Source organism: Athene cunicularia (genome assembly GCF_003259725.1).
Source record: "Athene cunicularia isolate RWA chromosome 6 unlocalized genomic scaffold, athCun1 chr6_part1, whole genome shotgun sequence".
In the NCBI taxonomy this organism is placed as follows: domain Eukaryota; kingdom Metazoa; phylum Chordata; class Aves; order Strigiformes; family Strigidae; genus Athene; species Athene cunicularia.
The window spans coordinates 6019592-6038249 of NW_020799105.1; the positions used below are offsets into that span (position 1 = coordinate 6019592).

Sequence of the window (18658 nt, forward strand, 5' to 3'; positions counted from 1 at the left end):
CATTACTTTGTTAGCTGTAGTTGAGTTTCTCATGATTTGCAAAAACACAGCACATTTTTAAGGGAGATCTTTAACGGCAACAGTATACAAAAGTTTGTCCCAGTAGTGGCAATGTAAATCACTGTAGTGCTTTGGGACAAGAAGAAATGCCTAGCTGGATCCATGATCTTTTCACAGTCATAACTGCCAGTCACTACAAGGTGCCTTAGAACTATCTACTTCTTATTAAGAGCTGTTTAGGAGGAAGTAGCAAGAACTGCTGTGAGAGTACTTGCAGAGACTACGATACAAACTGAATCTTGCTTTTATGTAAGTTGTCATGAACTACCACATTTACACACCTCTGTTACCTGGGAATTTGTACCACATGAGCATGGAATATTGGTGGCAGAAGTTACTTAGCACCTTAGCACCACAGGAGCCTTCCAGTTAGTCATTCATCAGAAGGTAATGTGTGTAGTATCCCTCCCCTAAATGATGTGACTTTTAATAGGACAAAATAGTGCAGAAGGTTAGACTGTCTCTTGAGGAGGAAACACTCCCTATCTTGCACTCTCTGTTTACTTCACAGACTTCAGAAGTTTGTTACACTCCTGGTGTGCCTATGCTATTGTACAGCAGGTGGGTGAAAATGGAATAAGTGTGTTCTGACATGCACGGACACTGAGAAAGAGGATTGACAAGCACAATGATGGAACATGAGCTCTTAAAGGAGTACTGCAGTTACAAGGACTACCATAAATGTATCAACGGAGGATTGTACAGGAGTTAGAGGGATGCAGAGACTTTATTTCTGTAAAGACTTCTAACAGAACCACTGCCAAATATTGTGTCCCATTTTGATGTTCATTGTTGGAAAAGAAAGTTAATGAAAGTTCTGGAAAGAGTTCAGAAAAGGGCTGTGAGAAATTATTTTGAGTCTTAGAACAAGACAACAAAGTATCCATTTAAATCTTAGCCAAAATGTAATTTGACACTGCTCTATATACTAAAAATACACAGTGAAAGTATTTTGGATAATAGATAAAAGGGATCTAATAAAATAGGTTACAGTAAGATCCAGTGAATTGAAGCTAAAGCTCAGCAAATTCAGACTGGGATTAAGCCACTGCATATGAACAAAGAGCACTAACTTTTGGAACAACTACTTGTAGTTCAGTAGAGATATTCTATCACATGAAATCTTTAAAGCCAAATTTATGCATGTTTTTCAAAGATATTCCCAAGCTCAAAACAGAAGTTCCATAATGCATGGTGTAGAAACTACTGAGCAAGGTTCTTTGATCTGTACTATGCAGGAGGTCAGTGTAGATGATCATAGTATTCCCTTCTGTCTTTAATCTACTGAGGTCCATTATGACAAGCTTAACATGTATTTACATGTTTCCATCTAATTAAGCGAATGTAACAGTGCATTTATAGAAAGACAATTCAACTATTTTAGATACTACCGTACCTTTAATTTATTAGCTTTTGTTAAAAGCATGTAACAATCTAGAGGATATAAAGTATAATTTACAAAAATATAAATCTTGGTTATTTTATTTTTAGTATTTCAACATATTACTATATTGTATGTGTTACTCAGAGAGTATGTTTAACAACCTGAAATTATCCAGCAAACCAAAAATGTGGGCTATTACATATGACTTTTGTAGAACAAATTATATATTAGGGAAGGGTAACTGAAAATGTCTATATTAACATACTGTTTATATGAAAGCTTATGCAGTGCACTATACTTGCATCCCGAAGAAAATATACATTTTAAGCCCTTTATTACAGCATTTTTTTTCAGTATAAATATGCAGATTAAGCATATGAGTGTTTTAGGAAAAAAAGTTTTGATTTGTGTACAAAAGAGATATTCTAAAATAAGCCTGCCTTTGCAAGTTCACTTCCCATCTTCTTGGTTAACTGAAGAGATAAAATAGTCAGAAAAATAGCATATAAAAACGTATTTTAATCCTTTGATTATGGAAAACTTTACACTTAAATTTCTCACTAAACACCAGGTGTCTTGGCTAGGTGGGTTAGAAAGATATTTGTAAAAGTATTGAATTCCTGGAAGATGAATATGAAAGACAAACAACGACAGTAAGACATATCCTTCCAGGTGAGCATGTGTGTCATTTCAGTCTCTCCTCATGCTTTCTATAGAAGAATTGTAGGCTTGCATTCATTCATCAGTACAAGTGGATTAATTTTCCATTTACAATTTTCCCAGTGTAGTCGAGCAGGATGTGTGGGTCTTGTTAAAGATGCGTCTGTATGAACTTATCGGCAGGCACAAGTTTCAACAGACATGTTGGGATATACCTTTAAAACAACATTTTTGTTCTCATCTAAGAAAAGGACACTGAGTGAGCTCATTTTGTCAGGAACGCAGCAGGGTTCTGGGATGCCAGGAATGATTCCTACTGCTTTTACGATGCTCTGGATTGTAGCATGATTTGATGGCCGGACAATCTGGAACAGAGAAGAAAATAGTTATCGCTTCATTTATGAGTAGTCACTTTCCCAGATGTACTTGGAAAACGACAACACTTATGTTTTTTTGTTTTTCAAAAAAGTGAATATATGTGATTGAGTCACAGGACCATGCAGCATAGTCAGTCACTCACACTTCCAGCTTTCCTGCGCAGCGTGTATCTAACTGATATTTTGTGCTCCTTATGCTGCCTTCATAAATACCAGAGGAGGGCACTGGTGGCACAGCCAGCACTCAGTAGCCTGAAGAAAGAGTGTCCTCGACTGCACATTACTAGATGCTGGAGGCAGGTATGCAGGAGAGAAGGTCTAAGGTGGGCTATCTTTTGGTTTTTTAACCACTTGTCTGACTTGGAAAATTGGCTACTGTAAGTATTTCCAAAATAACTATCCCTGTGTTCCAGTACGATTTCTCCTCATGTACGCTAACCTGGAATTAGTTACTTTTTCCTGGAGTACTTTTGAAAAAGGGCAGAGTGCTTCAGAGTAGTGTCCACAAGGGGGAGTCAGTCTAGAATGCTCAAACAACCTGACAGAGCCTTTGTGATCATAACCCCATGACAACTTCATACCTGTAGTCTTTGCCTGCTTCCCTCTGCCTTCCTCACCAGCCTTTCCCTGTCCCTGCTCCCTGAGCTAGTCTCAAAGTGGGAGAAGAAAACAAAAGGCTGGGAGGGCAGGAAAAGTGAGGTTTCACAGCAGCTTTATGTCTATATATTGTTCATGATACTGAGCCACAATTGTATTTCTACTATTGATTTTTGGATGCAGTAAACAACATAAGAAGAGGAGGCAGCCATTAGGCATAACAGCAGTGAGAATAAGAAAAGGCAAAAGTTAAGATAAGTAAATAGTATACTGTTTAGTAGTAGTTAAATGTAACACTTTTTTTTTTTTTCCAGCCTTTATTCACAAGCTACACTTGACTGTTGTAGTCTGAGCAACTGAACAGTGCTAAACAGTTTTCACCACTTCTGTTGCTTGAGGTACACAGAGCCAAGCACAGGTTTACTGGTGATGGAGTGACAGCCTTTCTTTGTCATTGCCTCAGGATAGCGTGGAATGTGTGTGCTCCAGTTACATGAGGCAATAGTATGGCATGCAACTCACCACTGTGGCTGCAGCTTCAGTGACTCCTGTTCAGTTGTCATGCTTGAATACTGTCCCAGCAAATAAGTACAGTAACAGTAGGAAAATTGTTTTAGTCATCTCAAGCCTTTTACTACAGTTTCATGAGTTTTCTGCACAGATCTGGTATATGTGGCACATGAAATCTTTCATCACTGTCAGTACATAGCTGTATATCGAGTGGAAAATTACATCTGTGGGACAACTTTGCATGCCTCCACATGGAAGCAGATACTTCAAGTGAGAATAATTAATGTCTTCTCTATCTTCTCTGTTTTTCAAATAATAACTGAATATATGCAAACCATGACTTTTTCATGTCAACATGAAAAGTTATGCAGTCCATGGGTATAACAAAGGAGCTATTTTTTAGGATAATTCAGTTTTGATACATTTGCTTTAAGTGTAACATGTCAGAAATCAGTTCCAAACCTTAATTGCTATTAAGGCTTTCAGATGTTCCTTAACTAAAGTGACCTTATTTGAGCCATTATAAGGAGGAACTGTGAAATTCATCCTTGATCCTTCAGGGCTTCAAGACAGCATCCCTATAGCCAAGTCCCCACAAGTGACCAGTCCTGGAAAGTGCCTTTCTGTAATTAGTATATGTTGGTATAATTAGCAGCAGCTTGTTCTCTCATGCCGCCGTGCATCTTTAGATTTCAAAGCTGTCCACAGACAAGCAACCAGTGGCATAGTCTCACAGTTGCTAATGTGAAGTAGAAATAAGCTTCTACCTGCATTGACCATGTCAGCAAATCTGGACAGCAAGAGAGAGACAGAAGTAGCTTTCGTGTTTTAAAACAACTGGAGAGTTTAGAAATTCAAATATCTAGAGCTTCTAGAATCAAGTTCTTACTTTAACCTTTATGAAAAACCTCCTGAAATGTTCCTAACACCTTTATTATCTCATATAGTTATTTGAAATAGCCACAGATCCTAATGGGCTACTGAAACAGAATTTGTTTGCCCCATGCAGCAGATAGCAATCATTGCCCTCAGTGCCAGTTACTGATTTACGGGATTCCTGACCGTGAACCTGCTCATGAACCAGCATGTGCATGAACCAGCTGTGCAGGCTCTAATATCTGCAAGGAACAAACAGATGTGAGCAAAGTCTAACGTGAGCAGCTGTCTACCAAGACAACACTACTAATTAGGTTTCTAATGCCTGAAAGTGTATATAATATGAACAGAAATGCTTATAGAGAAAAAAAGCTTGTTATGTACTATTACTCTATACAGAATCTGACTGCCTGAGCCCTATAACCACAGTAGAGCCAGAGAGCACACCCATCCCGCATCCAGCCAGGCTCTAAATTTTCCAGCCTTTCTGGAAACCGGGCATGAGTGATCATGGGCTAGGCTTCACATTAGCCTTGTACTGCTGTGCTTAAGTGGAAAGCTTGAAATAATGAGTTGAATGCCCAGTAATGATGGCACTGAGGAAATGCTGATGTTGGCTACTAAGTTATATACAGCAGGCCAGGTTCTGATGTTACTTAACCTCTAGGACAATCCTAGCTGAGGAACATTTTGGGCCTCAGAAAATAGAAGGAAGGTGATGTAGCCATAAAGCAATTGAACTACTTTAGCCCCTCGCCTTTTGCCTGGCTTACCCCCCTTATAAAGTCTGTTTTATCATGGATTTGCACCTCAAAACCCAACACCATCCCCCAACCACCCCCACTCAATAAGCAATACTTAGTCTCAGGAAAGTTTTGTTTTCAGGTTTGAATTCAAGTCTCAAAAGGAAACTCATGAACTGATACACTTACAAGGATGAAATCAAGAGAATTCTAATTGCTGTAGACCAAAGAAAGGGTATGTTCCCACCTACTTCTACCACATGTAGGACTAGCATTTATTTGGCAAATGCAGCAGTGCACCCAGCCATTATTAACCATATAAGCTAGCCTTCCTGCTCCCTGTTTAGGGAATAAGAACCTCACCAGTAAGTTAGGTGAACTTGCTATGACAAGATTTGTGCCAGAGCTGGTTTGTGTCTAGATCAAGAATTGCAGTTATTAAAGTAGATGTGCAGAGAGATGTACCAATACTTTAAAAAAAAATAAAAAATCATACACTGTGATGATTCTCAACATTCCAGGTATATAATTCTGTCTCCACAGTACTAAAAGAGTACCTTGGAAATAAGGTATCCATCACAGGTTGACTGTGTAGACCAAATTTTCATGAATAGCCTTAATCTGGCCTTTGGTTTAGGAGTGCAAGTAATATTTCTAGATATGACATTATATGTCAGCAGTATAAGCTTATTTAACTATTCCACCTATAAACAGAGCTACTATCTTTTGGTTCTGTCAGCTTTTGTGTCATGTTGTTTTGCTTGCAAGAAGCCAGGTGTGTTAAATCTTTTTTTTTTTTTTTAATTTTTTGCTTTGCTATGTATGAATGGTACATTAGACTGTGGGTCTGTGGCAGAGAACCCATATTCCCAGGCTGTGTTTTGTTTCAGATAAGGTAAATGGTGATTGTGCTACACAATCTATTTACACTACAACAACAAAGTAAATTTGTATGTGAGCCTGTTCAAGCTTTAATTCTTACCAGACCATGTATCAGTTTATGTATACATGGTTCAGTATCAGCCAGCTACACAAGAACATGTGGTCAGATTTGTACACCCTACCATGATGTCTGGATTTCCATCGTTCCTGGACTTAAACTAGCTTGCATATCTATTCTTCCTGAAATCATACTACTTATTTCAACACAAACACACATCAATCTCCCTGTAAGTAAAGTAGGGCAGATTCCTGTCTCAAAGCTTTGAAATTCTCTGCTGTAAAACACCATTCATTATTTATGTGCTGACTGACCATGTGTAAAAATATCAGTAGAATAAATAATCAGGCCATTTGTAGGTAGAACTGCAAAATAATTACAGGTTCTAAACATGCAGGTTATGCAGTGCTTCAAATCGTCCCTTGCCCCATTAATTGAAAACCCTATAAAATGCTGATAATTCTTGTGCTGCATAGGATTGCCACATTTTCTACTTGTTACCATACAGCAAGTGAGTGGGAATGAGCCAAATCAAAACTCCCTTGGAGCAGGAAGTCATGTTTGCCTCTCTATTAGCAAATCTCACACTAATTCTATAGGAGGAATTCAATATGCTAGCTTTAGAATGTTACAGACACATATATGTGGCATTTTAGCCACATAAGGTAAATCAACTTTTTTGTACCAGAAGAATTATTTTAACATTTTAGTAAATTAAAAAAGCAGAAGAGTTTTTTGAGACACAAACATCAGCTTTCTTATTTTCAAAGTGACAGGCAGTTTCTTAATGTTAAAATTAGCTCAGTGTCACTACTTTGCATTTTTCTCCTAAGGTTTCAGCAGTGGAATTCAGAAATATTTTAATAGAGTAGCTTGTTTTATTATTAGCATATAATACTTTATACTTCTGCTACCACAACAGAGTAGTTTGATGATTTAGTGTGTGTAACCATATTTTAATAAGATGCTTAAGTCTTTATGTTACGGTTTCAAGGTATAAGATGAGAGATTATAAGATAAACGTGAGACGTTTTTCTTATGCTTCAGATTACATTTAAAGATATCTTGGAATCTTTTTGCACTCTGATGAATAAACTGATGGAAACAATACTGCTTAAATTATCTAAGCTGAACAAGGCAACAGAACACAGTGAAAAAATTAAAAATCTAGAGGAAAATCTAATGAAAGAAGTAGTTGGATAGGCAGAACAGTAGATCTACTGTTTGCAAGCTAACAACAACAAAAAGGCATACTACCTTAGGCATTGGAAATTCACATGCCCCTGCACAGTAGTAGGCATCAAATGATTTGGGAGATATGATCCATTCATTCCAGCCAATATCAGCAAAGTCAACTTTCATATATCTTCTTGAACAAATCCTTGGCTCATTCCATTGTTTTCGCCTTGCTTTCTTCATTGTTTTCTCATCAAAATTTAGCACCTGAGACTTTGTAAGTGTTTCTGTATTTTCTTGCCCTTTTCTCCTTCGATCTTTGCGTGAGGCTTTTGGTTTCAAGGACTTGTAGGCATTCTCCCATATGTCATGTTTGTTGTATTTTTTGTTGTTATAATCTACTTCTGGCAACTCATTGTTCTGAATAGAGCTAGACAGGTATGTATCCCTCCTCACTCGGGTATCAGTAGAAGCATTAGGGGACAGATTTGGGTCCCCGTCATTGGAAGGGAATGGATCATAACGCTGTAGGGTGACTGCTACACTGTTGGGTTCAGAGATTGCAAGATCATTGGCATAAACTAGTATGTAAGGTAGATGACTGGTGACCTGTTCAGGGAAGCCCTGGTGTTTCTCCCCAGAATCCAGCTCAGCGCAGAGAATGAGCTCTCCAGCCCGTTTTGATTCTTTTATGATGGGTGAAATGTCTTTTGCATGCCAAGCCCCTCGCCTTTGAATAAACATGGTGATGTTCCCTTTCACTACTCCATAGGCAGAATTCTGGTGAATGCTTTGGAAAATGAGATTGAGCCTCAGGACTGGAGGCAGGTGAAGGAGGCGGCAGGATGAATTCTTGGACCGCTTACAAAACACTTCCCTGTGCCGAGGGCATTTGTCAGCATAGAAGTGAAAAGTAGCAGCAAGGATCATCTCTGAATCCTGCATGGATGTCAGATTGAAGCAGTACAAGGGCTTCTGGGCCAAGAATTCTGCAAGAGAACAAGGAAAACATGGATAAATATCTGAAACCAAAAATGATCGTCAAACCTTTATTCTTATAAAAATGGATTAACAAATTCTGCTTTTCACTTACCCACTTCACATCAGTTAGTATAGCGAACTTGTCACTTCAGCTTAAAACTATGGTGAATAAGAGAAGGAAAAAACCCTAACAATATTTATGTCAATATCAATATTTATATCAATTTAATATCAATATTAAATAACTTTGGGACTGTCCAACACACTGGGCACCTTTTGCATACATGAGGGATAAAACTCTACCCAGAGATTTTCAGTTTCAGACTGCCTTTCATTCCAGGCAGGCAAGAAAAGCAATCCTTGCTTCTACTTCATATATAACAAAGTTAAGCTCAGAGAACCTATCAAATTTTTTTGTGGCAGAGCTCATAACAATACCTTACGCAGTGTACTAGGTGAAAACCAGGTTTACAGTTAATATTCAAGACAGTCTAATCTAAAGCTAACTGTGAAGATTCATGAAAGATCTCTGAGAATTAAGTCTGTGAGCAACAATATATGAAGTTCATCAACTGTATATAGTGCACAAGACATTTGACAGGGGGGCTGGAAGTAAGCAGTGGAACACATTTTGGGGGCTGTTACTCTTACGAGCAATCCTCCTTTCCAGTATGCATCATGTAGGATCTTTGTTTAAAGCACTGAGAAACCTACTTGGTTTCTAAGACTTGTGTTTTGATCTGCTTGAAGTTAGTGACAACTACTGTTGAATAGGAACTGGCTATTAAAATTCAAACTCCATTTGATATAGTTTCTTTTTAGCTAGTTGAACAATTTGTGCTCAAGTTACATCTCTACCCTCCTCAAGGAAGATGAGCAATTTTACACTAGTAACTGTACTGTGTTTATTTAAACAGTAGAAACCTCTCTTAGTGTGTTAAAATGTAATCCCAGAATCAAACAACCATTACTTCACAGTCTATCATATATATATATATATATATATATATAATTTTTTTTTTTTTTACTAGCTCAAGAGTATACAGGAAAATGATTGCAGAACCAAGTGATTACTGTTCTCCCAGGCTCAGGCTGGTACTTAGAATGCATCAAAGGACTACAGTGGCTAAGTTCACATCTTTAGTTAACACTCTGGCAGCCCGTTTTGATATAGGTGGAAATTCTCTGGCAGCAGAGAGAAAAACAAAAAAACCAAACAAAACCCAACAGCCAGTCTTCCCAGAAACACTTAGGTTTCTTTTTCGATGCACCGTGGATGATAAGCCACAGAAATTTTGGCAACAGCAGAAAGGCACTACTGTTAACTGCCACCTGTCAGAATGTTCTTCTTTTTAAGCAGTTTCATTTGAAAGATGGAAATGAATAGTGCTACATCTCACTAAATTGGTGCTTGCCATCTCCCAGTTCATGCTGGATAGAACCATCATTTGGACTAAACCACAACAGGTTAAGATGTTCATTAATCCCAGGCCCACATAGATAGTCTGAAGTTACAAATCTAGTATGCAATTTTCATCTACACCACCTGTATTTTTTTCCTGATGCAGTGAAGTAGAACAGCTTGTACTGAGGTCCACGTAATGGTTTCACTGGTGGCAGAGCAGCTAACAGAAACAGTATTCTGTGATGAGAATGTATTTTCTTCTGTCATTTCAGGACAGAAGTCCTATCAGTAAACTTTTAATCAACACCAGTCTTACGCACAGGTATACTATGAAAAAACTTAAGAGTTTAGATTATATTCAAGTCTTTGAAGCATAGAAATTTCACAAAGCTGCTAGCCTATTTTTCAGACCAAGGAAGAGAATAATCATAGGACTTCCTTTAGAACACCAGGCTGTTACTGATGTTTGTTCATTTCAAAAGATGTATTTTCTGAAAAAGGAGTCTATCCACTGCCTCTCCACACCTGAACTTTGTACAGCTGAAATTTTTAATATTTTTTTTAGTAGTAGAATGCTCCTAGCACCATCAGTTCTATAGATATGACTGTGAAGCATACTCATTGCTGAGATAAAGCCATTTCAAACATCATTCCCAGGGTTTCAAATGGGAAGGTAACTTGTAATTAAAACTCAGAGAAAGGAAGTTTTAATTCATCTAAATTAATTCTGCATTCTAGAGTGAAAAAAAATCCTTCAAAAGTCAAAATTCGTTGTAGAACAGAGTAACATTCTGTGAATCTGCAGCTACTGAAAAGCAAGCAGCCTGGAAGTACAGACTTTTTAGGAACTGAGGAGAGCTTGGATGGAGCATAGTCATATTTATCATATTGCATCAGATTGCTCAGGCTTTTACCAACCTGTCAAGCAAGTGTTGTTACATTTTCCAGGTCTACTCTGAGTTGAACTGTACTAGCTGTATACATTAAAGCTGTTAATATTTTACTGATTGTATCTACCTCTGATCACTGTAGGCAGCTTCAAGTTAGGAATACAGGTAAGGTGTGTGGAGGATAAACACAAGAGATTAGTAGAAAAATAAAAAGGCAAGTGGCCAAGGAAAGAAAATAGTCTTTAGAATGTAATCCACATAGGAGAATGTTGCATTGCAGTAAGTGAAGATTAGCAAAGCATGGTATTTCTGATAACACATTTTAACATAACACATGTTAAAGCAAGGGTCTAGAGGCCATAATTACAGTTCCTTGTGTAATCTTGGTTCGATTTTCTTGCACATATGCATCATGATACAGTCTTAATTAAATAGTTGCTATTTCCTACTGTTCACCAAGGTCTTGCCTTTGTTTAGCACAGAGGATGGATGGTGTCCAGGGAATGAGCCTGGGCTGCAAAAGTCAATTTACAGCAAGTTTCATGGTTGAGGCAGCAGACTGCTGCTATGAAGACTAATTCCCCTCAATCAGCAACCTAGGACAATAACTTAATATTTTACATTTGGTCACAAATCACTTAGGACTTGAATGTGTAACTAACTTCAGTCAATTGGTGCTGTTTTCTAAAGCTGCAAAGTTCCCTGAAAACTGGAAGGCAACTGAAGAAAAAAATAATTGGAGAAATTAGTTCACAGATTGTCTCTCAGTTCATTATCAGAGAAATTATGAACTCTTGTGAACACACATAGAGGTGATCTGAAAGACAATGATCAGATGTTTGTAAAGCATTCTTCCTGAAGTGATAGGTAGTGCGAGAGGAACATGAAAAAGTTGTATTCAGAACATGCTGAAATAGCACGTGCATATATAGACCAAATGCCTCATGTTGAATACAGAGAAATATTACATATTCAGTAACCCAGTCAACACCACCTGTACCCTATAAGGGATACATAGGATGACAATATAGCTGTGGAGTTGAGGAGACCTCAACAGTGCATATGACAAAGGAGTAAACTAAGTCTGGACAAACATTTGACACCTCTGGAGCCCTCATCTTGACAAATGTAACACTGATGCTTGAGTGTCCCCTAACAAACAGCTTTAAGCTACAGCATAGGAACAGGAGGTTAAAGATTTTCTGAAAGGTACATGTGTTAAGAAAAAAAAAAAAAGTTCATTGCCTGGGATAATGAAAAGGAAATCACGGTAGGTGTAGTCTGTTTTGCTTATCTCAACAGGATCTGAATTGCCACCCATATTTTATAAAGAACAGACATTCCATGTCTTGTTAGAAAAACATGCCAATTTCTTCTTTCAGAAGAAAATACTATAATTTCTTGGAGGAAATAAAGAAAAACATACTGCCAGATAAGGTTCTCCTCCCCTCCCACATCTTGTGTCATTCCATGGGTCATTCAGACTGTTCATCAATAGGCTGATGAATTACTAAGAAATACAATTTATTGTTATAACAAAGAAACATTGCAGAAGAGCTTCTGCTTTCATGCCATATTACTGGGCAGAGATGCAATCCAGCAGAGAAGGTACACACATGAGACACAGGAAACAGGAATTTTGGACAGAAGTGTACTTTATTTCCATTGCATGGAAAGACAAGTTACTTCCAGGTATCTCCACCGTGGTTTAATGATCTGACAGATGAGCAAAATAATTCCGACTTGTAATTGATCTGTACAGTCTATGCATGGGTAGAAAACACTGCTATTTTAGTGTTTTAAACCAGAATTTAATCCACTTAGATGTAAATAACTTGTTCAACAGATTATGTAAAAAATGAAGAAAAAGAATATAGTGCAATTCTTGCATTCTTCCCAAATCACTTATGTGGTCCAAGGCTTTTCTAGCATAGCAGCCAATATCATCTGCTTATGTCACAGAAAAAATGAGTGATAGCAGGAGATCATGGAATAACCATCTACACTGGAAGTTCCTTCCTAACTGCTATAGCAGCTGCTAGCTAATGATCTAGAGTGTGACAATGTATTTCTCTCCCAAATGTCTGCAATTGCTTTACATCCTAACTTCTAGATTTCTAGATATTTTAATTAGTCACCCTTCCATGGCATAGGATTCCTTGCACATGGTTACTTTTTAATATTACATTTGACATCAGACAAAAATTACATTGGGGTGCATTACAGTAGGAATTACAGTGCATTATAGCAACCATTCCCTAAAATGCTGTGTGCTGCATTGTATTCTATATATGAGACTTAAATGTAGGAGCAGTAGTTTGAGACTCACAAAAGCAAATTTTGAATTCACCTATTGGATGTACCTATTTAAAAATTTAATATTTCTGACAAGGTAATGAAAATTATATTGTAGAAACTGATAATAGTTCTTATTTTAAGAGCCAAGATCTTAGTTACAGTCTGTAAGAGTTAACCAGAGAAGGAAAACATTTTCCAGAAAAAGATAGTTTGGGTTTCCTTGACTAAGGATAACAAATTTCAAGAGTGAGAGGAAGCTTGCACAGTTGTTATTTTGAAGCAAGACTGAGCTAAGGAAAGGTGTAGTTTTGGCACAGTAGCTATGCTCTTCCATGCTCATAATCAAGACGAATAAAGCTGGGGAGAGGGAGATCAGACGTCTGTCTTCTCAGGTTTAATTTAGGCAGTGCAACGATTTTAAGATGCCGAGCAGTTTTAGGCGGCCCCGTAGGCGGCACTCTTCCTAACAAACTCGTGAGCCTTCGAGAGGAGCCGGAGGAGAGGACCTGCGGCCGGAGCACTCGCTACTGCTGCTATGCCTCAAGCATCTCCGAGAAGATCTGTCGATCAGCGCGATGTGCGCTGGGAACAGCGCTTATTTTGCCGGTGGTTTGCATCCACAGCAGCGGAGGCTTTCTGAAGGGACATACCTTGCTGCAGAAGCTCTCGGGGGAGGGAGGGGACCGGGGGAGGTGGGCGCCGCCCGCAGAGCAGAGGAGAAACACCGCGTCCGTGTAGTTCGCAAGGGTCCCCCCAGTATTCACCCAGCAGTCACTGACAACCTCGGCGCAAACCCGCCACTGTAAAGCGAAAGGGGAGCCAGGGGACTCCGGCCGTGCCCCCCGCCCCGTCTTACCCGGCCTGGCTTTGAAGATTTACATGGCTTAGGTCGGAGGGGGTTGATTTAAAAGTGAATGGTGCATGTTGCGCTTATTCATCATGTGACACAGGTAGTTCTGAATCATAGTTTATAGTCACCCAGCGGGTATAAATGCTGCTATAATGAATAGCAGTTTTAAAGACAACCTGTAAGGAGAGTGGTGGATTTGAAGGGAATTTGTTCATTCTGACTCCTTTTTTAAAGCTTGTCTTCCAGTAGCCAAGACAGTTACTTTTCTTGGAGAGTATACAATGCAATAATTGAAAAATTGTTGGAAAAAGCTACTGTTGCTGTGTATAACACAACTCTTTTGTGATTTTTTTAACCTTGGAGTGTCAAATCTGAGCAGATACTATTGAAAGCCTCTGAACCACAAGTTTGTAGTTTTTGGATCATGGCAAAGAAAGGTTTGATTCATCTTTAAAATTAACACCAGGCCACATTGCTCTGTGCTACTTGAATGTATGAAACGAACAATTTGCAAATACAAATTTCCCCAAATGTACGTTGCTAAAGTATCAAACCTCCTATTAATTAATCTTTGCTTATAAATAAGCCAAACCATCCTTTGATGCTTTTTTTGCTTTTTTTTCTTTTTTTTTTTTTTTTTTTTTTTTTTTTTTTTTTTTTTTCTCCATGGTAGCATGCTCATGACCTCCACTGGGGGTGTGAGCGAACCTTTTGTTGTTTGTGGTTTTTGTCTGTACTGTTTCTATACAATCAAGGTCCTGTGAAAAGGAGGAAGAGGCAGCGGGAGGTAGGAACAAGCTGGGCTATTTTGGACCAATGTGCCATTAAAATGTTCTCTCTCTTCTTAACTCACTCCAAACTCCTATTCAGGCATACACTTTGTATCAGTCTTTAACCTGCACTAAAACCTGTAGGACACTGATACTTTGACATTGTTGGGAAAGAATTAAAGAATCAACCAGGGATGGCTAATATTTCTTGCCTTATTTTATTGCAGAACAGCAGGAATTCAAAGTCTTTAAAGCTCTGGTACTTTGACTCTTTTATGCAGCTGAGATGATGAAATAAAAATGTGTTTGGTAAAGGAATTCAAATTAGCACTGGGTCACATAATTCCCCTGTTCTGAATATGGCCAATCAATGGCATCTCTAAGGCATCTAGAGGCAAGAGCTATGCAATTTCTGCTCATGCAGAATAATATTCCTAGCGTGGAAATTTCTGCTAATTAAAGCTCTTGCCAAGTAGAGACTTTTTTTTTTTTTTTTTTTTTTTTTTTTTTTTTCTTCTTAAATAGCTCAAGTCAAATAGCTTTGCAAGCCAGGACTTGGAGAAAGTCTCCCTATAGTTAGAGAAATGCATTCAAGATTTTAAACTGCAGATCTCAGCTTCCTGCTAAAATCATTGTGATATAAATAGTGTTATACATCCTTAATAACAGCTTATATATGAAAAACCAAAGTTTTCTTACAGAATTAGAGACATCTATATAAAGTAACTATTGTGGCCTGTGCTTTTGTTTAGTTGTAGAACATAATGGAGGAAATACATAGGAAATATGTAGGAGGGAATATAGGGCACCAGGAGTAGTATATATTCTTTTTGTTCTATGGTAAAATAACTTCTTAACTCCCTTTAGGCATAGATCTATCTATATTAAAATAATTTTGCCTGACTTTATTTTTAATAGTAAAGTCAGTAGCAGGGATAAAGAAGGTTAAAACTCCAGGGAAGTTAATGAAACATAAATTATTACTGAATTTGGGCTTCAGTCCAAATTTCTGGTTACTATGTATTGTAGGACAGCTCATTCATTTTTCACTTATAAAAATACCTTGCTATGTATAATGCTATACAATTAGCTAGGACCATACAAGATGATTTCTTAAGTATATAGCTAATTAATTAGAAATTAACTGAACAAAATGTAGTGGGCTGCAGGTTCTCATAGAAACTGATGGCAGAACTCTAAAAACCCTTTTCACATTCCATCCAAAATCACATGGTGTGACAGGAATGATATACAGTCAGTAAAAAAGGCTTTTGTGGTTTGTTCAGTTTTCCTGAACAACAGTAAAATTATCTTCAAACCCAAAAAAGAACAGAGTTGTAGTGATGTTTAGGTGTTAGAGCAAGCAGAATACTTAGAGCTGATCCAGAGCCCTGGAAGGCTCTTAAAGTTGAGAGAAGAGTTTGGGCATATTAGGCAATGCCTATTGTTGGCAGGGAAAGCTTTGCCTCTTGAGAAGCAGCAGTCACTGTCCCAGTCCATCCCATTAGCTCAAGAACAAGCTCTGACCTTGGACTTCCATTCTGGATCCACACTCTCCTGCAGCAAGAATAGACTTTCCCCCTGCTGGACTCCCCATCCTTCATCTTTAGTCATAAAATTTTATTTTGTCTATCTTGCCAAGAAGCAAGAATTGCCTCTATTTGCATCCTACCACACTATCAGTGGTGCATAATTACAGAAAGTAAGGAACTAGGAACCAAGATGCACGGACTTAGTTCAATTTAGCATAATTTGTCCCACCCTGCAGTAGATAACCAACTGTTCATATGGTCTGTGCTCTAAGTGGGTGGTTGTGTGAGTAGAGACCACCTTCCTCTTCCACTAGTTTCACTGGCACATACAAGCACATGCACTATTCAGCCTCAGGTTTAGTGTTTTGCAAGACTGGATTTAACTTTAGTTTATCTTTACACAATTGACATGTAACAGATAATGACATATGAATCCCTTATGCTTTCCCATTATTAGTAATGTCATGAGTATCTACCTCTTTTCCAGTTTTATCTCACTGAGAGTTTAGGATTTATTCTTTCATATTTAAAGACTTTCAGAACATTAGTTTTGACAGGTCTGCCTGTTTGGAGCCAGAGTCTTGTGCCTCTACCTTGAGGTCCACCATTTATTCTTGTAACGATGCATAGGGCATAGACAATTATCAGACAAGCATCTCCTGTTGTGTTGCTACCCAGAAGCTGCCAGCCTCTACTGGAGGATTTTCTTCATGCATAGATTACTAAGTGCAAAGATATCAGCTGGTATTAGCAGAAGTAGTAATTTTGTAACATTACTAGGCACTGTTCTGAAACGAATTTTTTTTTTTTTTTTTTTTTTTTTTTTTTTTTTTTTTTTTTTTTTTTCCAGCAGGCTCTTTCAACTTTTCAGTGACCCGTGCACCACCAACTAGAGTCATTTAGGAATAAAAAAGACTGGATGTTTTTTTCCCACTAAGAAAGGGAAACAAACTTTTCCAGTGGTAAGTCATAGTTGTTGAAAACCGGGTTCATTGAGGTTGGTAATGCTGCCTTGGAACTCACCTGAACTGCAGTAGCTCCTGTCTGAGAGATGCCTCCTTTCTGTGTGAGTATGTATCACAAGTGCCTGGCCACTGTGCTTCCCAGAAAACATACACTTTTCTTCCATGGGAGAGGAAAGCTACAGACCATGCAGGAAAATGAGAGCACAAGGCAATCAAACTACTCACATTGTGGCTGAAGAAAAGTAGACAGCTTTAGGGAGGAATGGGGGTGTGGAGTGGGTGTTAAATCCAATTTCCTGTTCAAAAGCAATTTTAAGAAAGTATTTCAAGCAGCCTTAGGCACCAGTCTTTAAGTTCCAGCCAGCAACCTATAGCGCTTTGAATTCCCTGTCCTTTTACTCAGTTTGTTTCCTAGGCAGCAAAGACTTACTGAGGTCAGTGTTCAATACAAGTTCAGAGCTCAGTCTGATGCACTTAGCAGGCAAGATCGATACCTGCTGAGCAACAGTTTCCAGTGTAAACACTAGTGCTTTTCAAGAGAACAAGTGGGAACGGAGATGGGTTGGATAGGCTTGGCGAGACTGCAGCATACCTCTATATACCCTGCATAGGTGCTAAGATGGCCAGCTCTAATGCACATCTTCGGACTCCTGTTTACAAGTGGAATTTGAAGGCTGTGGAAAGAGGGTGGGGGAAAGGCAGCAGCAGCTGGGAACCATCCGTGAACACAGCTGGTTTTACAAAGATCTTCTTGCAAATTGGGTTGGGATCTCTCCAGGATTTTCTTGGTCTGAGTAATGCTGCAGATGAGAGGAGGATGTATTGTGCTGATAGTACAGAAAGGTTTCTGCACATGGTGGACTAGATTAGACAAGCAGTGTGGAAGTATTTTAGAAGCGTGATGAACAGCTGCTGACCAGTAGGTGGCAAGCGTGCCCCTAAGTCAAGGCTAACCCATTGCTCTGTTGGGTATGGGACAATACCGTGTCCTTAAGGTGACAGTTGGGATCACTTATGATCCTGTAGCATTTTCCCAGGGAGCAGCTCTGTCAGGCAGCCTCAGTGTTTCAGAGCCTTCTAAGCCTTATGATAGCTTTGGCTTAGGATAGCATGGTACTCACAGGTACGCATGGTACTCACAGCTCTCCCTTGAGCTGTAACAGCAGTATTAAGGATCCATGCTTTCTTAATTGCAAGTGATAGAAAACTCATAACAAGATTTATATTTTCATTAGTATTTAAGATTTAAATGTTATTTTTATTTCAAATTTGGTTCCCCTGCAGATTTGATTACAGATTTTTCTTTGAACTGCAGTATGGTTTCTATGCAAGACGAAGTGATTCTCAATGCTTTTTCCAGAAGGGACAGAATTGTGGTAATGTATAAAGTCAACTGTGAGTGTATTAAAGCCTGACTCACATCAGTGGTGTCTCTTCCACAGATGTGACTGGATGTTGGTTTCGGTTCAGAGTGTATTAATACTGTGGGATGGAAGATGCTGCAGATATTTAAGCAGAGCTGATCCTGCCCTGAGGTAGAGTGAAGAATGAAATGATCTTCTGGAGAGCTTTAGTTCCTAAAAGTTCTGTAGTTCTGTTAATGGGAAGGATGATAATTTATACTAGTAAGGAGAAATTTAATAC

At 38.5% G+C, this 18658-nt stretch overlaps 1 protein-coding gene across 1 annotated transcript; it reads right to left on the reverse strand.

Annotated features, from left to right (window-relative positions):
- Nucleotides 1-1438: 1438 nt before the first annotated feature.
- GDF10 (growth differentiation factor 10) lies at nucleotides 1439-13766 on the reverse strand. Its single transcript, XM_026851290.1, has 3 exons — nucleotides 13754-13766; nucleotides 7405-8312; nucleotides 1439-2469 (listed from the first exon to the last, which is right to left on the reverse strand). Exons 2-3 carry the CDS (start codon nucleotides 8266-8268, stop codon nucleotides 2278-2280), a joined length of 1056 nt encoding a protein of 351 aa, XP_026707091.1. The 5' UTR covers nucleotides 8269-8312; nucleotides 13754-13766; the 3' UTR covers nucleotides 1439-2277.
- Between the last annotated feature and the right edge of the window lie 4892 nt (nucleotides 13767-18658).